This window comes from Arvicanthis niloticus, chromosome 9, assembly GCF_011762505.2.
Source record: "Arvicanthis niloticus isolate mArvNil1 chromosome 9, mArvNil1.pat.X, whole genome shotgun sequence".
Classification (NCBI taxonomy): Eukaryota; Metazoa; Chordata; class Mammalia; order Rodentia; family Muridae; genus Arvicanthis; species Arvicanthis niloticus.
In genome coordinates this window covers 56613412-56638198 of record NC_047666.1, presented here as the reverse complement: position 1 = coordinate 56638198, position 24787 = coordinate 56613412, and the positions used below count along the sequence as shown (strand labels likewise).

General features: G+C 46.8%; 1 protein-coding gene across 30 annotated transcripts in view; it reads left to right on the top strand.

The window, feature by feature from the left end:
* The window catches only part of Cacna1c (calcium voltage-gated channel subunit alpha1 C), a 610552-nt gene that overhangs the window by 505051 nt on the left and 80714 nt on the right, over positions 1–24787 (top strand). For 16 of the 30 annotated variants that reach the window (XM_076940412.1, XM_076940413.1, XM_076940406.1 and 13 more), the window contains 10 exons: positions 3910–4117; positions 4870–4990; positions 6790–6904; positions 7592–7712; positions 8007–8076; positions 14899–15031; positions 15403–15532; positions 16905–16964; positions 20728–20834; positions 23590–23677. In XM_076940412.1, coding sequence (XP_076796527.1) covers positions 3910–4117; positions 4870–4990; positions 6790–6904; positions 7592–7712; positions 8007–8076; positions 14899–15031; positions 15403–15532; positions 16905–16964; positions 20728–20834; positions 23590–23677 — 1153 coding nt within the window. Of the gene's footprint in view, positions 1–3909; positions 4118–4869; positions 4991–6789; positions 6905–7591; positions 7713–8006; positions 8077–14898; positions 15032–15402; positions 15533–16702; positions 16763–16904; positions 16965–20727; positions 20835–23589; positions 23678–24787 lie in introns of all 30 variants that reach the window. The other 14 variants (XM_076940411.1, XM_076940414.1, XM_076940409.1 and 11 more) reach the window with 2 other exon arrangements.

The window sequence follows — 24787 nt, the reverse complement described above, 5'->3', positions numbered from 1 at the left end:
ACAGTTGAGGAGCAAACAGTGAGCCAGGGTGGGGAGTTAGGAACAGGTAGACCACACACGTTGGAGAGAGTGGTGCATCAGGAATGACACAGATGATGGCCGGTGATGGGGCAGAGCTTGGAGGTCCCAGCTGTGCTGTGTGTGGACTCTGTCTGGGCCATTGTTCTGACCTCAGATGTTTAGGTCTCCCAGGTTTTCTATGAGGTCAGCAGCTGGAGACCTAAGGACCTCTTCTCCAAAGCTCTCTTTATTCGTGTGTGAGTCTGTAGTTCATGGTTTTGGTCAGTTAGAATAACAGCCTGTGTGTCATTAAACCTTCTGGCTTGCCACCACCTGAAAGGGACAGTGGTTCTTGGGAGCAGGTTGGAGTCCTTTGCTCAGCAGTAATAGCCTCGAGACACAGATCAAAAGAAGTTGCTGGGCTGAGACCAGTCACCCTGTATCACCAAAGCTGCAGACTGAATACCTACATATCTCACCATATTGTCCATGGTGACCCCCCATCCTGTGCCCCACTGTCAGCTGTGGCCTGCTGGCCTCAGACAGCCAGATCCCTCACATGGAACCCACACTAATGTTCTTTTTTTTTTAAATCACATCTTAATGTTATTTTAATGTAACATTTCATTAATTCTTTGAGAATTTCTTACATAATCAAATGTATTTGGATTGTAATTATCTCCTCCTCCTCCTCCTAACTCCTCCTAGATCCACTTCCCAACCCCTCCCCCTCCCAACTTCATGTCCTTCTACCCATTACCCTGCTCCCATCTCACATGTCCACGTAGACAAACACATGTCTGTGAGGCTCACTGCCTGTCCCTCAAGTAAGTACAAATGTGTTACATTCATAGTAAAATTTATTCAACAAAATTCTCATTGATCATGTCCTGTGGGCCAAGCACAGTTAAGAGAATAAGAGAACCAAATGGCATGTGTGACTCCCCGACCCTTCCTTAGGGACCTCAGTTCTAGTAAGGGTGGGGGGACACTAAGCAAAGAAATAGATGTTTGTCTGCTGGTGATATTTCTTTTAAAACTAGGTGAGCCACTATTCATCAAGTGCTTGCTGTGTAAACCTGATAACATGAGTTCATGTACCATGCAGAGGTAGGGCAGGGTGATCCACGTTGTCCTCAGACCTCCACATGTATACTGTGGTGCACCTCTACTCAGTCTCTCTCTCTCTCTCTCTCTCTCTCTCTCTCTCTCTCTCTCTCTCTCTCTCTCTCTCCATAACCACACAATAATAATAAATGCTAAGGGATAATATAGAACAAGGGGCTAAAGTAGGTCAGAGAATCTTGCCCTGAGACCAGAGGCAAGGACCTAAAGGAAGCACCCCATACCATCTTTGGAGAGAGAACTAGGTAGGTCATTGGAGGAAACCAGAACCTGCTCTGCAGAGCATCTGGGAACGGGAGATGAAGCAAGGTTCATATGACCGAAGTAAAAGAGGAGGGAGAAGAACAGGAGCCAGGCCAGAGGTCATGAGGGCTCAGGCTTTTCCACCAGGTAGGAGCCACCATGGGGACTGGATGCAGCTCCCACTGTAAGAGGACTGACTCTTGGCTACTCCGGTGTGGAGCATTGCCATGGGGAACCTGAGTTAAAGCAGAGCAAGTAGGTAGGAGGCTGTCCCAGAAGCCCCCGTGAGAGCCTGTGGCTAAGCCTAGGTGACGGAGGCAATGGAAGGTGGCCAAAGTCAAGATTTGCTTTGAAGACAGAACCCTGGGGTTTGCTACTGTGAGATAAGGCATGTTCAGGTTGACCCTGCTGTTCTTATTTCCTGACATGGAAATGAGAGTAGGCAGGAAATTCACAAGTCATCATGTGGTGTGCATTCCTCACTACCTGAAGCCCAGACTTCCTATGATAGCTCTTTGGGTTGGGGACGCAGGCTGGAGCAGGGATTCAGAAAAGATTTTCACTCTAGCTAGTGCTTGACCTTGGCCAGTCCCTTGCTCTCTGTCTGACTCTCAGGTGAGCTCTGCTTTGTCCCATGCTCCAGTCCTCTACCACAAGGCTCCACCTTCCCCAGAGCTTCAGGCCTCAGAAGACCCTGGGGCAGGAACTGTTCTCTGTCCTGCCATGGTTTTTCTTCTTCTTCACCTGGTCTCTGTAGGATTCTCTGGAGTCCAGAACCTCCTTGGCTGACACCCCTGAGTATCCCATGGCTCCCAGAGAGAGCTGAACCTCAGTTCAAGCCCCATATGCCATTTCCCTCACTGCCCTGTACTTGATGGAGAGTAAGACTCTGACTTTGCATGGAGTCTAACTCCACCTACATGCAGACACTCTCCTCTCTGTGTAGACAGTTAATACGATCCAAAGTTGCTGGTTTCTAAATACCAGTTTACTGACAAGCACCTCATTGAGTGCTTGAGAATCACCCAATCCCCAGCATCAGAGAGTGTGACCTCATGCTTCCTGTGGGACCTGAGAAGAAGCATTTAGGACATGGTGAACATCTAAGGAACCTTTACTTACTTAAACCTTTACTCCGACAGGTTTAGAGAAATTTCAAGTGTAATCAGGAAAGGTCTTCCAAACCCAAGTCTTTCTTGACTTCTTGCATTAAGCAAATCAATACTAACTCTGGCCTGTAGGGAGTCAGAGAGCCTGTCACACATCAGGGGTGTTCAGAGCAACCCAATCCTAGCATGTAAGGACTGACTCCAAAGTACTGTGAGACCAAGGAAAGTGATGGAATCATTATGGTTACATACCGCTCAGTTTTGGGGGTGATTTGCTGGTAAGAGGGTGGTCCAAAGGGGTAACCAGGCCAATTGGATCCTGTAATTTGACTCAGAAAAAGAGATGAGTTTATGGGTTAGGATAAAAGTTACTTTATCCATACCATAATGGAACTGGTATCTTAAGACAGAGTCAGATACATCTCCAGAGCCAGGGATTGAGTGTACAGCCTTGCATGCCATTCTAATGGTTTTATCTTACTCCTAAATTATGCAAGAAAAAAAGCAAGGGTTACTTTGTGGCAGTTATCACTGATAAGAGTCAACATGGCCGTGGTCATGTGAAGTTGAATGAAAATTTTGGATGATGGGTAGGGAGCTACCACAGATGTAATTCTGGTGAACCCCTGAAAAAGTCCTTACTCCCTATGTTCATTGACCTAGTAAACTATAAACTTGAAGGATTCCCTAGAGGACTCTTGCCTGGAACTGTCTCCGGTAAAGTGATGGATTAGTTGTAATCCAAAATTATCAGAATCCTATGGGTTCTTATTAAAGCTAAACATATCTAGGCCCAGGTACAGGGTCAGAGTTTCCAAAGGAATGACTTTTGAATAACCAACCATAGTGACAGGGAAGTCGGTGCCATCACTAAGCCCCGTCCACTCTCTTTACTGTGAGTAGTACTCTTCCTACCTACCCAGATGCCTGCTGCAGGAATCTGTTCAGACTGGCATTCTTGAGGAGGGGAATCTGTTTTCTCTGTTAAAAACCAGAAGTGTTCAGGGTAATTATAAACTTAAATTATCCGTGTGCCAGACTGAATCCTGAGCATTGCTTTAAGGAGAGGAATGGGGTATGATCTTCCAGGCTACGTAATGATGTCCACACTCCTGTTATCTCCGTTTGCCTTGTTTTCAGACAGGAAGGCAGGAAATGGGGGAGAGCTACTGACTTGTCCAAGGGCATCAGCAGCTGGCAGAGTGGGTGGGAACATCTGGTCCCTGAGCCCTCTCTCCTTATTGTTGTAGCCTTTTACTGATGCTAAACTTACAGCTCCACACCCTAACTGTGAGTCCCACTCACACCACTACCCAACCCCAGACCTGGAGCTACAGGGACCGGAGCTTTGTACTGGACCCACAGGGCACACAGGCGAGGGGTGGTGGAAGGCAGCAGAGGAGAGGCAGCTGAACTCCCTGTGTGTCCTCAGGTACTGGAACTCCCTGAGCAACCTTGTGGCATCCTTGCTGAACTCAGTGCGCTCCATCGCCTCCCTGCTGCTGCTTCTCTTCCTCTTCATCATCATCTTCTCCCTCCTGGGGATGCAGCTGTTTGGAGGGAAGTTCAACTTCGATGAGATGCAGACCCGGAGGAGCACGTTCGACAACTTCCCGCAGTCCCTCCTCACTGTGTTTCAGGTATGGATTCTGCTGCCGTTTTCACTGGGAGGGTTATTCAGTAGTGAAGTCAGAGGTGGGCAAGAAGAAGCCTTGCAAAGGTGGGGCGGTGATGGCAGTACCTTTCACCAGGCATGACGCCAGCCTAGATCAGCCCTGGAGGGTGTTTCTGTCGTGTCTAGTCTCTCAGCCCTCCATGGAGCTGTATAGGTGGGGAAGCTAATGATAAAACAATCTAATTGATCCGCTTACAAATGTGTGTGTGGCCATGGCACCCATTAGCCGCATCCTTGCCACTGGAAAAATTACAGTTGGTCCAAAGCCATCCTTTCATGAATGCTTTGGCATATGACAAAACTAGAATAGCATGTGTTTGAGTTTAAAAGTAAATTTATTTATAGATCAGAGGGAATAATGTGTGTATATTGCTAAAACCTTATCCTCAAGATCACAGTCACCTGATACTGCCACCCAGGGAACTAATGACAGCCATCTCTTATACTCTATGTGAAGAGCAGCATTCCGTGTTGACCACGGTGCCTTTTCATTTGCTAGTGACCATGCGCTTTGTCTGTGGGTCGGGGTTAACTTTCCCAGGCGTGTAGTTCCTAAGAATAATTGGGAGCCAGAACAAGGAAGAAATGAGATTTGGGACATTTGTGTTAATACAGTGGAACAGGACAGGACAGGGCAGGCAGGGCAGGGCAGGGGAGTTTGGGGGTTTGCTGTTGGTCTAACGCTGTGTCCCTTATTGGTGGGAATGTGTCATTCAGATCCTGACCGGGGAGGACTGGAATTCGGTGATGTATGATGGGATCATGGCTTATGGCGGCCCCTCTTTTCCAGGGATGTTAGTCTGTATTTACTTCATCATCCTCTTCATCTGTGGAAATTGTATCCTTTGGTGCTGATGCTGCCCCCAACCCTGCTGCCCCAACTCGGCCTTTAGCACAGTGCCATGTGTGTGCTCCAAGGCCCTGGCTGGGGCTCTGTGCTGTGGCTGCCCATCTATAGGCTAGCTGGGCAAGACCGCTCTTGAAAGGAAGTGTGGCCTGACCTAGAACCCCTTCCACCATAGTGTGGGTCTGGGTGCAGGGTGCAGCTGGGACACAGGAGACAGTGCACCACACCGTTCTGAACTGGGTCACCCCTCTCTAGGAAGTGTGTTCTGCTTGTAGTCTAAGTGAATGAGGCCTCCAGGCACTATGGTCTGTGCAGCCAAACCTACACAGGCTAGGATGTAATACACCTGGAGGTGTTTGCCCTGCTCATTCCGGTGCTACTGAACCTACTCAGATCTCCACCCTGTGGGTCATCAGTTTTCTCCCTGTGAAGCTGTTCTTGGGGCTAAGGTCGTAGGCAGAGCTGCACAGGTTACCAAGGGGACCTGCTAGCTTCTTACCTTTCTGAGTCAGGGACAGGACCCCAGGGCCTCGTGCCCTTGGCTTTTCTTCTCTCCCACTGTTTGAGCCTGTGAGAATGGAGTCCAGAGCTGGATGATAAAACAGAAACACTCTAGCCCAAAATTTGAGTGAAATTCTTAGTTTATGTACTTCAGAAATCAAGAGCACTGTGCCACCTGCAGACAAAATTGGCATTCTATCAGCTGGGGGACCTCGGGCACATCAGAGGCCTTCCTCCTCGGCATATCTACAGTGTAAGACAGGCTGGCGTGTCCCTATCCAACAATGTGCTATTCAGACCCTTTTAAGTGCCTGTAGGCTGCACTGGGTAGAAAACCACACAAGCGTTTCATGTACAGAATCATGAAAGGTTTTTATAAAGTAGATGTCAAAGTGTGTGTAAAAGATGTATTCTAGGCCCTGTCCTCAAAATAAATCCCATCGTGTATATTTCAAAATTTGAAAAATCAAATCTGAACACTTCTTGTTCTAAGCATTCTGATAAGGGATTCTGAGCTTGCAACAGAAGGACAGGAAGTGCTACTTAAAAGATCTCAGCGAGTTGGCTGGGAAAGTGCACGATAGACCCCTCCTATGTCCCCAGGTCTCAGGGTCAAGGGTCACAAGTCTTCTAGAACCAACCCCTCTTCTGTTGAGTTTTAGCTCTGTGTAGGAAGTGATGTGAACTTGTGAATGCCCTGGGCTGGGTATGGGGTTTAACAGCTTAAGACTTTTCCAGCTATCCCCTCTGTGGTTCTGGTTCGCTAGCCCATAGTGTTTCTGTTGGTGGAAAAGCAGGACTTCGTAGGGTGAGAGAGACAGGCAGATGACTGCCTAAGTGAAGAAGTTTTAGGTCTGGCCAGCTCTAATCAGACTCTCTAGGGATGTCCGTATACACAGGTTCACATTAAAAGCTGACAGAGGTTCTAAGCCATCTCTTTGGTGCCCTGTTATGGTGAATGGGTCTTAAGAGCAATCTCCTAGAGATGGTACTGCCTCTGATGTCGGTCAGAGCCAGCTATTTCAGTGGTAAAAACAAATAGCGAAATCTAGCAATGGAAGAGCAAGGCAGGGCTGATGCTTCAGACCTGCCCTGCTCTCATCCACAAAGCCATCCTTGTCTCATGCACTTAGAAAACTCCAAATAATAAGTGGGGTGATCAGGGAAGACGGGAAGTCAGTCTGTCCTGGGCAACTCTTACTTCTGCATGCGTATACTTCCCCCTCCCCTTGTGGCCATTATGCTTCCCAAAACCAAGGGTCGTTTTCTTTAAGAGTGGACACAAACAGATATCCTACTGAATGTGTTCTTGGCCATTGCGGTGGACAACCTGGCTGATGCGGAGAGCCTGACCTCTGCCCAAAAGGAAGAAGAAGAAGAGAAGGAGAGAAAGAAGCTGGCCAGGTAACCCTCTAAGCTTAGAATGCCATCCCTGCTGGTGGGAGAAAGGGCAGTGTGCCTCAGATGACCATCCTGGCCGAAAAGGGCTGGAGTGAGGCTTCTACGGTAAATATGGCTTCTCCTACAGCTCCTAGTCATTGCTCTGTAGTCTCTGCAATGATGGTGCATTTCCCCCACCAGTCCCGGAAGTGAGGAGCCATCCTTTGGGAAGAGAAGCCCTGGGAACACAAGGAGAGAAGAGAAAGTCACCTTCAGAAGAAAACCCAACTCCAGCTCAGAAAACAAACCTTTATCACTATTTCTGTGCCATTGGGGTCTTAGGAAAGCAATATAAGTTCCTACATTCCATCCCATAATTATCTAGCTAGGATGGTCTATGCCATGCCTCTGCTGGACACTGAGCAGAGGTCCTCTAGGAACCAATCATGAGACCCAGGATCCTCTGATTTAAAGGGGGAGAAGGTAAGGCTCAGGATGAGGTCAGATGTGTACCAGATACCCAGGGGTGTCCCAGCCCTGTGCAGCTTACAGTGGAGCTGCAAGTGGGATGTACCCTAGAGAAAAGATAGCATGTAGACCCAGAGCTGATCATGCTGCCCCTGTAAGACCACAAAGCACTTCCTATCTACACTGTCCACTATCATTCCAGTAAACATCCCTTTCTGGGTTTTTTTCCTGCTGACCGGCCAGGACTGCCAGCCCAGAAAAGAAACAGGAGGTGATGGAGAAGCCAGCAGTGGAAGAGAGCAAAGAGGAGAAAATTGAGCTGAAGTCCATTACAGCAGATGGAGAATCCCCACCCACTACCAAGGTGAGGGGCTTCCTTAGGGCCCAAGGGCCATCACTACATCAGGGAGGGTCTTCCTGTCCTTTACCTGAAGGAAAGGGAAAGAAGGAATGGGTGAGGAGAGAAGAAAGGAAAGAAAATGCACACTGGTAAACCCTCAGCTGTTGCTGATGTCCTGAGGGTCACTGCAAGGTACAGGGACAAAGATACATATTTTTTAGCTCACCCTTGAACTATGATGTAATTCCAAGTCTCCTCTCAGCCCAAGATCCCTGGCACACATCTAACTGAATTCTTCTTCTTCCCTTGGTTGCCTAGATCAACATGGATGACCTCCAGCCCAGTGAGAATGAGGATAAGAGTCCCCACTCCAACCCAGACACTGCAGGTACCTTTGCACTTCTGACCCTGAGACCGGAAAGATTGTGGGTACAGACTCAGCTATGGCGGAGTGGCCAACCACTGGGGCCCATGGGACTAGTTTCCTCTACAAGTCTCCTTCACTACACATCTCACATCTGGACTTCAGTATTACCTGCTGTCATCTGAGGGATGTGCTCTTCCTGGTTTCCTCATGCTAATATTAAGAGAGACAATACCATATTTGAAGAAGTGTTTTTAAATTATAATTACTTTGACTGATTCTTTTTTAAACTATTTTATTGGTTTTTGTTGAGAGGAGGTTTAGCTCCCCCATCAATGATAATTCAGTGTGCGCACCATGTGGAATTAGGGTAGCTAACATTTCTATCATGGTTAACATATTTGAAATATTTATTAGCCTGTGATAATTGCACATCTTTTTGGAGCGCAGAGAGGTATAGTTATCCGTGTATAACATACACTGATCAAATCAAGAAATTAACATTTCTATATCCCTATTTTTGGAGACTTTGAACATTTCTTTATCTAGTTCTTCATAAAATAAATCCCAGACTTCTGTGAGCTCATCCCCCTCCACCGTGGACAGTAGATTTCATTCCATCCGTGTGAGTGTGAGCATGAGCACATGCGTGCCTGTAAGTGTGATCTGCCCCTCCACCTTCATCCACCCTAAGAGGGTCATGTTTTCCACTCGTGTTCACTTTTCCCTCAAAAGAACATTTTTTAAACATTTTTATCTTTGATGTGTATTGGTGTTTTGCCTGAATGTATATCTATCTGTGCACTGTGTGCATTCCTGGTGCTCACCAAGGCCAAAACCGGCATTGGATCCCCTAGAACTGGAGTTATAAATATGTGAGCCACCATGTGGGTGTTGGAACTTGAACTTGGATCCTCTGGGACCTAATGCTCATAACCTCTGAGCCATCTTTTCAGCCACACCTAAGGATATTTTATGTTACTTCAAGTATATAGGTATATAAAATAAGTATACAAATTAAATATTTTCTAATAGTAATAAATTTCATGAATAACTATCATAAAATGATTCTCCCATATACATATAATTTTACCTGCTATTAAAGACTAATGCAAATTTTCATTACTAATGAGATGGATAGACTTATTTTTATATAAAGAAACAAATTTGGCTGAATACTTGATGCTTCAGGACACAGAGCATCTTCAATATTTCTCATAATTGATAATTATTTTTATTTTATAATTGTCAGTGATAATACTATTTCATATAAAACTGAGTATAACTCAGTATATAACTATGTATGCTTAGAGCCAGATATAGGAAGTGTTAGAAATGTCATCCTAATCCCAAACCAAAATTCTTTTCATAATTTTTTAATGACACTCAAGTCAGTGGCTCGAACAGCAGTTTTTAAAATCTAACATTCTAATATCTGAGAATCCAAGGATAATTTGATTCTTACACTAGAGGAACAACAATAGTGAAATTTTACCTGTTTCTCACAACTAAACCATTATGTTTTAGCAACCGCAGAAGATTCTGTATGTACCTTATGATTAGGAGTGGTTTTAAATCTGAACTGCAGTGTCTCAGGCAGGACTTGCTGGCATAGTCATAGTGTGGGGCGGTAGCACACACAGTGGGAGTGCATGCTGGGTGTTAGAACCTAGGCCACAGTGAACCTGTGGGACGCATGGGCAAGCACTCCCAGGGCATCTCCAATCCATCTCATGTCTCACCTTTGCTTTTGAATTCTATTCTGGCAACTGCACATTCATAAACCGTTCACTATGGGCAAAGTTTTTGTAACCCCCACATTCATTTACAAGACCCCTTATGGGGTCATGACCCACAGTTTAAGAAGCCGTGCTCCTATGCCACCGCTGTTTTAAGGTTTCATTACACCGTGTGTATTGCCATTGCTGTCAACTTTCATATTTTATTAGTATAGCATATGTCGCTGCATTATGCTCACCTAATAATAGTCAATCCAAAATCCATCTTGTCATTACCCAGGAGGCATTGCTCACTATGAGGACAGCTGCCATCACAGATGTCCCATTTGTGGCTCCATAAAATGCTTTCAGGTCTCTTTGCAAAAGGAACTCTTGCTGACTACATGCTGTGCCTCTGTCTGATGTGTGACTGACAAGGCTGTCTCCTTTCAGAGGGTTTTAAGGTCGGAAGTCCTGGCTCTCCCTTCACCGTATACATTCACAGCTTCTGGAAGCCCCATTCTGGCATAAGCCTTAGGCTTGCTTCCTCAAGCTGCCAGTCTGTCACAAACTCCAAGCTTGAAGTCAACACACAGCAGATGAATGTGGATTTGAATGACCTTTCTTCTCCAAACAGGTCAGGCTGCAGTGAGATGGTAACCCAGGGAGGCAGGGGAGAGCCACATTTTTTAAAGCAAAGCTGTTTCCATGTTGCTCTGCCTCCGCTGGTTTTTCACTGGGCCTCCTAAGGTGTGAGAGGCCTCCTCCCTAGAAGCTCCCTTTCTCTTCACCCACATCCCCCCCCCCCGCAGGGGAAGTGGGATTTGGAGTCTGTGGCTCACCTACAATGAAGAGCAGAGTGTGTCCAGAGTTTGATGCCTTCAAACTCTCAAGGGTTTGTGTGGAAGGCTGCAATAGAACATCGAAGACTTGCTAGAGACAAAGACTCAAAGGAATGGAAAGATTTCGTCTAGATCCCCAATAAACAATTGCTACTTTAAAATGAAGGTTTTTTTTTTTTTTTTTTTAAGATAATGGGGAGAAAATTGAATGTGGACTAAGAGCTAAATCATTTTAAGTGAATTTTTGGTTAATCGTGTTAGTATAATAATGTGGTGAGTCTGTTTCTAAAATACTACCGTGTTTATGTCTAGAGTCTGAAGTGTTTAGAAGTTGCTTTAAAAACATTTCAGCAATCTCCTAAAGTGAGAGCAGAAAGGATAAGTAAAACTAGATCAGGCAAATGGTAGGGGATGATGAGAGCAGACAAGCAGACAGACAGACAGACAGACAGAGCCACTCTACAAGTCTCTCTACCCCTGTGTAAGTTTTTTGAAGTTTAAATAAAATTATAGCAAAAGAACACAACACTCTTGGCCCCAAGAAAGGCCCATCCCAAGCTGGTCCGTCTTGTAGGCTACAGCCCCGTGTATACTATGGATAGGGATCAATGTGGACTGGAATCTTTTCACAGACATTCCCAGCTGCAGCCAAGTTTGAAACCGCCACCACATACTTCTTCATGTCAGAGGGATGGCAGCGCTCCTATGTCTGTGACAGTGGTTTTGAGCTGTGTTGTTCTAAGTTGACTAGAGTGTTGACATTTGCATTCAGTTTTCTTGGTCCTTGCACCCCTTTAATTTTTCTGATGGTCAGCTTTCTGTCACTGAAGAAATACCAGAGATAGTGACTCTGTAAGGATGAAAGGCTGACTCGTTCACAGAGCCAGAGGCCAACGTCTGTGGTTATTTGAAGGGATAACATGGCCCTTTGGCAAGGCAACATAGATCAAAGGTTGGGGTCTGTGGTTATGTTGCTTACAAAATTGTGGAAGTTTAATCATTATCAAAACAAGGGGCTCCTGGGCTGGAGGTGTGGCTCAGCTGGTAGCATGCTTGTTGGCAATCACAAAGTCCTGGGTTCTACCCACAGACCACATGAGTACCACATAAACAGATGTGGTAATACAAGCATGTAGCCCCAGCACTTGGGAGACAGGACAGAGAGACGGGTGGGGAAGGTCAGTGCTTGAAGCCCAAGCACTCATGGTGTGTTGTAAAGGCTACTTTGTGAAGCATGTTTTCTGGGAAAATATGGTGGGTTTCTGTTTATTTGATTTGGGGTGTTTGTTTAGTAGACCAGAATTTTTATGAGATTTTTGTTTATTGCTTTCTGCTTTTTTGTTTGTGAGACAAGGGCTAACTGCATAATTCTGACTGACCTGAAACTTAAATTGTAGACCAGGCTGGGCTCAACGAGATCCACTTGCCTCTGCTTCTGCCTCCTGGAGGTGTTTGGGTCTTTTGGATTATTTGATTGATTTATTGGTTGACTGGCTGGGTTTTTTTGGTTGGTTGGTTGGTTGGTTTGGGGGGTTGTTTTTTGTTTGTTTGTTTGGTTGGTTGGTTGGTTGGTTTTGGGGGGTTGTTTTTTGTTTGTTTGGTTGGTTGGTTTGGTTTTTTGTCTTTGTGGGGTTTTTTTTTAGTTTGAAATATAATTTGTTAATTTTATAAGGAGGGGGCTGGAGAGGTGGCTCAGAAGTTAAGAGCACTGACTGCTCTTCCAGAGGTCCTGAGTTCAATTCCCAGCAACCACATGGTGGCTCATAACCATCCAATGCCCTCTTCCAGTGTGTCTGAAGAGAGTGACAGTGTACTCACATACATTAAATAAATGTTAAAAAAGAGAAAAGGCTCCCACATTGTAATCCAGCCTAATCTGGAACTCATTTAAAAAATTTATAAGGAATATTTTTATTAAATTTATTCCTTGACAATTTCATCCATATATGATCCATTCTGGTTACCCTCACTTCCTCAACCTCTTCTGTTCTCTCCCACCCTTGTTAGTCCCCTCCCCTTCACCCTACAAGCCCCATTCTTGTATCCATGTCTCTACACTGACATCCTTGTCAGCTCTGCAGAGAAGGCAATGCAGAGATGCTCAAAGACAGAGAGCATTAGCCCAGCCCAAAGCACGGGGTGTGACAGCCTCCTGGGACTTAAGAAAAAAACACACATTGGATGCCTTAAAATCAAAGTTCGTTCTCTCTCACTTAAAGTCTGACATCAAGTTTTAGTAGAGTCATCCTCATTCTGCTGGTGAATCCTGCTTGCCTCTTCCTAATTCCTGTGGTAGCCAGAAGTACTCCTCTTACAAACCAACGATGCTCGGCTCTGTCTCTGTTTTTGTTCACGTGGCCTTCTAACTTGTGTGTGCCTTTAAAACCTTCTTGTAGGAGCAACTACAGTTAGGTGGATGGCCCAGAGGACTCAATCATAATTAATTGCATCTGCAAAGACACTGTTTCTAAGACCATACTCTGGAATCCCGAGTGTGTGTGGAGAATAACGAGTCACTGCACTGAAGTTGCTAGCCAGGAAATGATGGGGCTTGAGTAGATAGTTTGATAGAAATTCAGACCAGGGAAGCAAGAAACTGAGAAAGATGCTGAGCACTAATTCCGTATGCTCAGCATGTGTTCTGTGGGCAGAGATGCTAGCGTGAGAGATGACACTCCACAGCTTCAGCTGCACGCCAGACAGCGTTCTGAAATACCAATACCCATGCACTAGTACTAGTATTACATCCTAGGCAAGCCTGAGCACGGGGACCAAATGCAAAAGCCATATTCAGAAAAAGACAGGACCATGATTGAGACAAGGACATTTCTGGAGCAGCCTCGTTACTGCTGCCTTTCCCAGTGCCTTCTCCCACGGATGCTGTGAGGCAAGCCAAATAGGAACTGCTTGACTCCCGTTTCCCAAAGCCGCACCACTGTCCAGAAGAGCAGAGGAACCCCTTCCCTTGACGTCAGTGTCCGGCATCAGGATGAAAGGCCTCTTGTCGTTGCCTGAGCTCTGCTCTCCCTGCACTGTTTTCTGAGAAATCCTAGGAAAATACAGGGGGTGTGGAAGTATAATTTGGTTTTTTTAAGTGAATTTTAATTAAATTTGTGGCGTGACAATTTCATGCGTGAGTATAGTGTGTAGTGCATTCTGGTTACTCTTACCCCACCCCCACCTCTTCTGCCTCCCTTCCACCCCCCGTCGTACATGCCCCCTTCCCTACATTCATGTCTTTTTGTTCGGTTCTGTGACTCAGAGTTTAGTCAGAGCTGCCTATGTAGAGCTTAATCAGAGCTGCCTGCATGACTGTGGCATTAGAAGTGTCCATTGCAGCCCGGTGGGCTCTTCCATTGGCATACAGCTGAAGACAGTAACTGTCCCTACCTGGAATCTAATGAAGCTGGTAGTTCAACAGGGAGAGGTAGGGCCCATGAGTCTTAGCCCATTCATGACTGACTAGTGACAGGCCCGGTCAACCCCAGCTGCTGTGGGATCCTGCTTGCAGTGGCTGTCATACCCAGAAGAGAACATTCCGCAGCTCCTATTCCTATCTTCAGGCTCACAGATTCCTTCCATCCCTTTTTTTGTCGTGTTCCCTGAGTCTTAAATATAAATGTCCTATTTAGGGCAGAGCACATACAGCAACCCTGGGCCTCTGCACCTACCACCATTCATTGCAATTAAAAGATTCTCTGATGATGGCTGAAAGTAACATTTGTTTATAGGCATAAAAAATAAATATTTAGAAGGCAGTCTTATAGCCATGTCAACTTAGCTACAGGATAATAGTAAGTTCCCTTATTCAATCAACAGGTGTTTCAAAAAATAAAATTGTCCATAAGGTATTCCACAAGTAAACTAAGCCATCGCCTTTTCTCACCTACAGCTAAGATGAATGGGTAACACCAGGCAACGCCTGGGCTTACCCAGCCTGTTCTCTAGCACCTTCCAACCAGGGTAACCAGTCGTCTGTTTTGGGATTTCCAAGCATATGGGACTTTCAGTTTTTAAACCAGAACAATGTGAACAACCATGAACACATCACTCACCCTGCTTACAGCCCCTAATACTATATACTTCCAGTAATGTCTGTCTCTAACAAAGGTGGCCTTAGATAGCCCCATGGGGAGGGACAGAACGTCTGCCTGGATCAGCATCCTACAGTTCAAAGGCACCAGCAATGATGTCTTGATCCTGTAGTGGGATGTGTCTGGAAGTGGGTGCAGAGGTGGGAGTGAGTGGTAGGGTTGCTGAGAATGGAGCTTTTCTCTTCCTTATAGGGGAAGAGGATGAGGAGGAGCCGGAGATGCCTGTGGGGCCACGCCCCCGGCCCCTGTCTGAGCTGCACCTTAAGGAAAAAGCAGTTCCCATGCCAGAAGCCAGTGCATTTTTCATCTTCAGCCCAAACAACAGGTGTGTAAGGATGGTGGGAGGAAAAGGAACTCTGTTTCTTCCTGGTCCCAAACCTAGCACATGCCTGTATCCAACCTACAGGAGAAGCTTGAGTGCTCCCAGCTCCCCCCAACACTGAATTAGGAGAGTCCTGGACTGTAAATCAGTTGGTCTACAGTTTGTCCCCTCTTCCAGTTTGAATGTATGAAGTATTCCTACTTGGCCAGTGTTTGCCTTTCATACTTCACTATGTCTGTTTACACCAAGACACCATAGGCTAAGCAGTACTGAAATGGTCCTGCTTGTGTATTAGGACTGAGGGGACAGGCTCCTGAGGCCCGAGTGGTACCCATCTTTCCTGACATGTCTTTCTCTCCCTCCTTCCCACGTAGGTTCCGCCTGCAATGCCACCGCATTGTCAATGACACGATCTTCACCAACCTCATCCTCTTCTTCATTCTGCTCAGCAGCATCTCTCTGGCTGCTGAGGACCCCGTCCAGCACACCTCCTTCAGGAACCATGTATGCACTCCATTTTGTTCTATGCACCCTGTCCTTCTGAGAGTGGAGCAGGCCCACAGCTTCTGCTGCTGCCTTCGTTGCTCAGTTAGGAAGCCTGTTGTGAACTTCATAATCTGTATACAGTGATGATTCCTTTAAGAGATTAGGACTCTGATAGAAAACCCAGCCTGGGATTTTTCCCTAAGCAAGTGAGCATGTACCTAAATGCATCTGGCTAGTTGATTAATGGACAGTGGTCAGGCATCTTGTTGCCTGTGGATGTTCCCCAGGAAGTCCAAGTTGCCTGTAAGTCAGCAATGAGGCCACTGGTTTCATGCCCTGCTCCTGTTTCCTCTGACCAGGAAGGAGCGTTGGCAATTAGGTGCCGATGGTACAGCTGACATTCTAAGAAAACCGTGATCATCTTTAATAGCGGAAATCTGATTGGAGCTACCCAAGGTTCTGGTGATCCATATTAAATACTAAAATAAGAATTATTATACCTCACAAGGTCAAACCTTTGTTAAATCTCAGCCACACAGGCATGAGGAAAAGAGCCACAGCTCCAAAGCCATGTTCATAAATAAAGCTCTCAGCTCTGGGATCCTGCCTGGTCCAGGCTGTCTTGCTGAGGTCAGCAGGAGTGGCCTCAGCCCTGGTCTGTCTCCCAAGATGAAATCAAGTATCAATCAGCTTGTCCTCAACCTGGGCTGACCTGGAGGACTTCCTTCCTAGGGCCCAAGGCCATGACAGCAATGAGAATGTCCTCCCGTGTGTGAGCATTTGGTGGCCTAGCAAAAACAAACCCATTCTCTGGTCTTTTGACCAACATCCCACGCTCCACTCTGGGTTTGTAAGTAAATTGGGTCGATGAAAGAAGCATCCCAGCAGATGCTGCATATACCCAGTTCCTGCTGAGGCCTGCCCTGGAACCTTCCCACTTCTGCCTGCAGACACCACACCGGGCCAGAGCCACCTGCACTAGCCCTGAGCCGGAGCTAATGTTGAGGAGTCTTTCCTCCCTGTCTCCTCACCTGTCTCCATGTGCAAAGGCTCTGGTGGTGTGGTGGGCGGGGATGCACCTTGTTTTGAAGTGCTTTTCCTTTTCTGGTGAACATCCACTGACCTCTCCCCCTGCCCTGCTTGTGCCCCGCCCCCTCCCTCCCCATCCTGTTTGTTTCTGTTTTGCAGATTCTGTTTTATTTTGACATTGTTTTTACCACCATTTTCACCATTGAAATTGCTCTAAAGGTAAAGCCCCGCCCCCCTCTCTCTTCCGTCCTCTCTCTGCCAGTCCCAGCTCTCGCTGCTGTCTGTCTTGTCGCTAACACATGCTCCTGTTGGTGTTGGGTGCACTCCCAGAGCCACTAATCCAATTCTGCTTATTTTTCAGATCCTAGGCAATGCAGACTATGTCTTCACTAGTATCTTTACATTAGAAATTATCCTTAAGGTAATGCTCCCCTGAGCCATGTGTCTCTGTCTCTGTGTTTCTGCTCTGTCTGGCTGACTCTTCTGTCCCCTTCACTCTCTGATTCTTGTGCTTCACTTCATGCCACCACTTCGTCCCAGCTCCAATGCCAGGAGAAACCTACCCTACCACACCTCTCCCTTCTGCTCACTTAGCAGCGGTTCTAAGGCCTAGGAAAGTCACATGCTGGCTGTGTCCCTATGGGTGCTGTGCCATCACTGGCTGAGCATGGTGGCTGTCAGCGGTGCTCAGTTCACATGGACCTTCTACAAGTCGGTGGCTGAGCCCTACCTGAAATTCTCTCTCCCTCCTCCTGCATAGAGAAATGCCACACAAGCTCTAGAAAGGCGAAACCTCTGGAGCATGAAGGAGTCACTTTGACCCCTCTCTTTTGTCATCAACACCTTCCTCCTAACCAAGGCAATCAGAAGGGCTAGGCAGAAACTGGGGCCATGTAACAGTAATGGTGGACCTGAAGCAGGATTGGGAGCCAGCATCCTAACTGGATCCTATAGCCGACAACTAGAGATTGTCTTTAACCCTTTGGTAACCTGCTGCTCTAATCCCCTGGCAACCTGCAGCTCTGATGAGAGGCCCTGTTATGTATATGTCTGCACCTGTAAATCAATGCATGGCCTTGGCAGTGCACCTGGGCTGTGGAGCCTTGGGTAATGTTGGCTTCTCCCTGAGCAAGGTGGAGATTCTTCACCCTTGCACAGAACAGAAGGGTCACAGTCTCTGAGCACAGGCTTCGGCTTAAGCATCTTCCCAGGACACTTGCCTGGGATGCCCTCTCCCAAGAAGCCCGGGCTTCTCTTCAGCTCATCCTTGGGGTAGATACAAGCTGATGTCCACTCTGCACCATTGCCAGCGACAGACCTCTCTTTCCCTGATGAAACCCTCGTAGCATGCCCAGCCTTTTAGTGGGCTTGACATTTCTGCCTCATCCAGATACAACTTGAGTTGGGAGTTTCTGCATGCCTCCCAGGATGTCCTTACACCTCCGAGGCTCAGTTTTCTGACCCTTAGCTTCCCTTGCTCGCCAACTGCGTGGCTAAGATTTTTCTTTCCTGATCAGCGAGTGTAGACAGCGTCCCTTTCTGTGGTGAGCTGCTTTGCTGTTGCACCCTAGACTCAAGGTCGCATGCAGGTACTAAGAGATCTTTCCCAGGACACAAAAACCTCCGAGGCCCAGTTCTCAGGAGCCCATGCCGAGCTTCACTTGAGGATTTCAATGGTGCTTTCTCCTTAGGATTGCCATGCAAGCGGAAACTCTTCTCAAGCATTGCCATGGCAAGCCCTTCCCCCACTTCTTCCTTCTTCTGCTTCCAGTCTCTTTTATGCTCACTGTGCTTCTGAACACCCCTCCCAGCATCCTCTCTGCTTCCCACGCCTCCCACGCCTGGGTTTGTCTGCCCAGCTGGGGGGCCCTGTATCATGCCAAGGCACTGACTGTGACGGTGCCCAGAGCTTCATTTGCTCTAAGGGACTATTGAAGGGTCTGGGGCCATTTGTCTTTAAAAGGACGGACAGATAGGAGCACACGAACTAGTCTGAATAATGGAAAGGACTGTTCCATAGAGGGAAAGCATACTCAGGACCAGCTGTGGGAATGACGAAAGTGAGGGGAGGAATTCTCCCTAGAGGTATGCCTCGAGAAATGTAGTTGTCTAGGATTGGGTGGTAAGAGACAGCTTCCCCTCCTGCTCACAGAACTTGGAAGCTTGGGTCTCCTAGCATACCATACCTTTCTTGGTATATAGATGCTTAGTCTCAGGCCTTTCCCGAGAAAGGGCTTAAAGCTTTCAGGAAGCAGGGACCAGGTAGGTGATCATCAGTAACACAAAGGTAGAAGGTCGCTTGTACAGGTACCCGGACCTGGCGTTTTCTGGCACCATGAATCCACATAGACTTGAAAAAACAAATGTTCTCTCTTTCAGGCATCTCCTTGCCCTTTCTCATAACCGTTCTTACTCTGCTCTTGCCTGGGCACATGTGCATTGCCCTCCCCCATCACTCTCACTCATCCTGGAGGGCTGGTCTACTTCTAGGGCCCAGGACAAAACAAGCCCAAACTCAGGAGACAGAAACTGTGCCATGTGCCACACTATTCCCCTGTCCGGAACTTTCTGGTGACTATGAACTGTGGCAGCCACTTAATTCTGCTCTCTGGGATGCAGGTCTTCACAGAGACATAGGACAGTGAGCCCCCCAGACTGTAGCCTTCCGGAGAGATCTATAACCATATTACCCTAGAACCTTTTATGTAATCTCCCCACTTCTAAACCTGCTGCAGAACACAGCTTCTCCAGTCCCCTGTGATCTCCTGCTGCAGGAGATAAATGGCAGGAATTAGGTCGTGAGAGCTATTTTTGCCAATTTCCCCATGTTGGCTTTTGTGTTAGTCTTTGGGTGTCCCACCCTGAACGTGCTCTGATTCCAAAGAGAAAATCTGGACTCCAGATGACCAGGAAACTTCTCTTAGGTCTCTCAACCACCAATCCCCAATTTTTTTCTTAGGCAGATGCTTCATGACCTGTAACTTTACACAGGCTCATCCTGGGTAACATGGACCTTTACTTCAGTCAGCCAAGTGTGAATATACAGAGTGCACAGGTTTTTACAAGCAATGTTAGCACAAGAGGCAATGTTAGCCAGATCCTGTAACAACATTTTCAGAAAATGTTCCCTCTGCTTTGTTGTCTGATCCTCCAAAAAAAAAAAAAAAAAAAAAAAAAAAAAGTCAATATCACTCATACTTTATAGATAAGGACACAACTTCCTTTGTACAGGAGGAATATAGATTTCATACCTGAGTTATTGCAAAGGAGAACACTTCTGTGGAACATGCTATGTGCGAAAACATGTCTCAAGTGTTTTATATAGAATTACTCCACTGGTCCTCAGAACCCATGGCACAAGTGTCACCATGATCTCAATGGACAGATGAGGAAAACGAGCCACAGAAAAGTTAATGTTTTCGGATGAAGTGCTTGAAATAGACTAGAGTTGGGATTTGAGTCCAGGTCATCTGACTTCAGAGCTCTTGTTTCACACCTCTGAACATAGCTCCTCCTCTCTAAAGGACCCCAGATACAGTCTAGAAACCAGACTGTAGCACTAAACTTCCGCAGTTGTCAGAGATCCTAAGCGCTGCCAAGACCGGGGTGGAGAGGGACGCTAATGGGTTATTAGTAGAACTCACTAAACTCTAAGGAAAGCTGACCAGCTTGCAGAAGACAGACATTTTCTAGAGTGGTGAAGCCAACTAAGTCCTGGATAAATGAGGATGGTTGGATACCCATCTGGGCATGTCTCATCCTTCCCTTGATGCCTAATGTCTCCGCTGACCCTGGGGGTAAAATATGGAAAGGGAGTTAGAAGGTATGCACATAGTGGAAACATAAACTATGAAGAAGCAGCCAAGGGCCCCAAGGGCTAGAGCCCTGTTGGCCTGGGTGTGAAGGACAACAGAATGTCACAGAAGCACGATGGTGCCAATCTGAAAGGGCTTTGGGTTGAAGGACCTGACACGTGTCTGGAGCTGGGGAAGGTCTTTGGTGGTTGAGTGTATGGCTGCAGGGGTTTCTTGGCAGTGTGTTTCCTTCAGTCCTTCCTGCTGTCCCTGTGCAGTGCTTGGGCTCTTCCCCTGGGATGCTGATGCTGTAGGCAGGAAGCATGGTGTCTGAATGTTGTCTTGGAAGTTTGGGCAGGTCACTCATTCATGTTCTCTGCCTCCCTGCAGATGACTGCTTACGGGGCTTTCCTGCACAAGGGCTCTTTCTGCCGAAATTACTTCAATATCCTGGACCTGCTGGTGGTTAGCGTGTCCCTCATCTCCTTTGGCATCCAGTGAGTCTCTTTACCCAACATGGGATCAAGCAGCTAAAAATGGATGTCAGTGAAGTCAGCAAAGCTGGGGGTCGGGGGGTTCTTTCTGTGACTATGATTGGAATGGGGTGGGGCCTAAAATATCCCACAATGTTTAATTCTTCTCCTTCTCCCCCTCCTCTCCATCTTCCTCCTCCTCTTCTTCTTCTTCTTCTCCCCCTCCTCCCCATCTTCCTCTTCTTCCTCTCCTTCCTCCTCTTCCTCTTCTCATTTATCCTCTTCTTTCTCCTCCTTTCCTTGTGGTACTTGGGATTGAGCACAGGGCTTGACTTGCTAAGCAAGTAAGTACTCTGCCATAAAACAACAGCCACAGATCTTTGTACTTTTATTTGGCATACATCACACTAAGTTGCCAGGGCTGGCCTTGAACTTAAGATTTTCCTGCTTTAGCCTCCCACATAGCTAGGCTTATAAGCCTGTACCACCAGGTCCTATTTAATTTCTTTTATCTGTCTCTGATCTGACACTTGAGGTATATTGACCCACCAGAATTTGTCTGAATGTCTAAATTTTTGTCATAGCAAGTACAGGCTTTTTTTTAAGAGACAAATATCTGTATTCCCTTTCTCTGCCTGAGTTTCTCTCGCTGTCTTAAGCCCTGAGGCTGCCCTACAGCTGCCCAAACCTGTCATTCCTATGACTGCCCTGGCCTAGCTCAGCCTCTTTCCATGATTCCCTCCTCTGTCCTCGATCAAAGCACACACACACACACACACAGAGAGAGAGAGAGAGAGAGAGAGAGAGAGAGAGAGAGAGAGAGAGAGAGAGAGAGAGAGAACTGGGGAGTATGCACACTTGTGATATATAGAAAGAAAAGGGAGAAGAGAGAGATTGAGGAGGGGGTGGGGATTACTGATTCTTAATCTTAGCTGCACAAAGGAACCTGCTGGGTGAGTTGCAAAGAGTCTTCCTGGGTGATTTTATTGAACTGGTACAAGGCATGAGCTCTAAAGCGCTCTAGCCTGATTCCTTCTAAGGTCAAGTGTCAAACCTTGCGCAGGCTTGAAAGAAATTTGACTCTGAGTTTCTGTCTATTCTAACAGCTGTGCTTATTAATCGTACACTTTGAGTTTTAAAACATTTTCACATATGTATTCATTCTTCCATAGTGTACACACACACACACACACGCGCGCGCACATATCTACCTATAAGGTAGTCAAGGAAATACTATTATAAAATGCTATTATAAAATTTGGTGTTCAGGTCATTGGGAGATTTATCCAAGGCTATATATACCAAACAGAGAAAGGCTTGTATCCCTAGCACCTTGGGTCTTCCTTCCCAGGGTTGGTTCATGGTTAACCTTCATGACTTTCATGAGGGACCGTGAAATTGAGGGCCTATTCTTTGATCATCAATTATATTACCCAAAATTTCTCTGGGACCTAGACATCTGGATTCCCATCCCAGCACCACCACAAATCCCCGTGTCACTTTGAACCAAAACTTCCTCTTGGTTGTTTTGATTTTTATTTTGTTTTTTCCATCTGTCTGTTATATTCCTTCTGTTGTAATTCAGTGCAAACTGTCTGCCTCCTGGTGATGCTTTGGGAACAGTGATAGATAAGAATGTCCTTTGTGTCTTTTGAAATAAAGATCCATGAACCAGAGAAATTGTATTTTTGTACTAGCTCCCTCTTAACACAGGAAGAATAAAATCAGCACTTGCTTGCCCATCAGACTCTCTTTTGGTCCCAGGCAAGTTTGAGTCCTCTTGTCAAGTGCCTGGAGAAGATGCTTTAATTAACACCTCAGGTCAGAGAACATTGCAGAGGCCACTCAACCACTGAATGTGGTTGGTGAGTTCCACTTGGGTGGGACCCAAAGAAGCCATCTGGCTGCCTTCCTGAAGGGTTTGTAGGCATGTTTGTCTCCACTCCCCACCACAAAGATACCATAGACTAAGACTCCCAGTTGCTCTTCTCTGACCTTGGCAGTCCATGTCTCTTAGAACACCACTGTTTCTTGGAAGCCTGAGCATGTCCTGAACCATGGTAGAGTGTGCACACTGTAGTGGGCAATGGCTGGGTATTATATATGGAAATAGTCCAGAATTCCTTGTACATATCTACAAGCTCCACCCATAAGGCCTGGAGATTCACCATTGTTCAGTTGGTATATGTAGTGATACTGTTAGGCAGGAGAGCGGACACACCATTTTACTTAGAACTCTCACGGTATATACCCAGACCCTCCTTCTTAATCTCCACAAAGCCTCCTTCACTCCTGAAACAATCCTAATTACCGTCCCATTTTCCAGATGAAAAACTAGGGCACAGAATATTGAGAACTGTGTCCTGAGGGCTTCAGCTGGTAGGTAAGAGCGATGGGACTGAGTGCAAGTCTGGCTGGTTTTCCTCATCCTTTTTTGACACTGTAGATCCCTGTTATAAGTCACATATTATATTGCTAATGACTTGGGTTTAGTGACTTATCCCTATCTATCCTGTGCTGGGAATCAAAAGAAGACCTCAAGTATGCAGACTACCCAAGCTGGATCCCCACTTCTCCTTCTGTGTCTTTACTATCAGGACTGTCCCCGGTCACAAACAGACGCAGAGCTTAGCAGTAAGGGATAGTTCTCAGTCCTCGAGACAGACTCTGCATCTTTTTTTTTTTTTTTAGTTCGTCTAAGATATCTGGATAACATCTCTGCATATCATTCTCTGCTCTAACCCAGGGATGGGAACTTACCACCCTGTTTCTCTCCCAGGTCCAGTGCAATCAACGTTGTGAAGATTTTACGAGTGCTGCGAGTCCTCAGGCCCCTGAGGGCCATCAACAGGGCCAAGGGGCTAAAGGTGAACTAGGAGGGTCTGGGTGGACAGTCATCAATGCAGTAAACATTAGCTATCCCTCTGCCTGGTGGAAGCTGAGGTGAAGGATGGGCTACAGGATGGAGAGATAAGTGTCTACCACTTCAGAGTCACTCTCTTAAGCAAAGTATTTCAACTGGTAATAACCTACAAACGCATAGTAACTTGGGTGACTAGTCAGTCTTTGTGTACCTGTCGCTCGGTAAGATGGGTACTGATGGGGGAGGAGGGGTCTCAGTGTTGTGTTCATGAAAAGATAAAGAGATAAAGAATATATGTTCTATGGGTGTGCAGTAAGGTATGGGGGAAGGGAATGTCTCAGCAGGCCCATGCTGAGGCATCCCTTCCCCACCTCCCGAGGGAACAGCCACGCAACGATATAGTATAAAGTAGAAATTATTCAGGGCATGGAGCGGGGAGTTAAGAGGGTAATAGAGGCAGAGAGAGAGAGAGAGAGAGAGAAGGAGGAGGAGGAGGAGGAGGAGGAGGAGGAGGAGGAGGAGGAGGAGGAGAAAGAGGAGGAGGAGGAGGAGGAGGAGGAAGAGGAGGAGGAAGAAGAAGGAGGAGGAGGAGGAGGAGGAAGAGGAGGAGGAAGAAGAAGGAGGAGGAAGAGGAGGAGGAAGAAGAAGAAGAGGAGGAAGGGAGGGGAGGGGAGGGGAGAGGAGAGGAATAGAGCTGGCCATGAGCCGTGGAGAGAAGGGGAAGGGAAGGGGGAGGGGGCGAGGGGACAGAGTGGAAGCAAGAAGGCAAGAGAGCAGGAGATCAAGAGAGAGAGGAGGGGGCAAGCAGCCCCTTTTATAGTGAGCCAGGCCTACCTGGCTATTGCCAGGTCATTGTGGGGAGGAGTTTAGACAGAATGCTAACACCCAGAAGCACTAATCTGCATCAAGATGGCATAAGTAAAGAATTTTACTGACGTGATATAGACAGAAAGGGGCCAAGGCACTAAGAAGTTGTTGGCCCTATCTTGCCAGGGTCTATAGTTTATATAGCATTGAGTGGTTCTTCCTGCTGGTTCCTAGGGGTTGCCTACAGCACAGTTAAGGGGCTGACTCCAAGGAGTGGCCTTCTGGGCAATTGAATTTCTGTCATTTG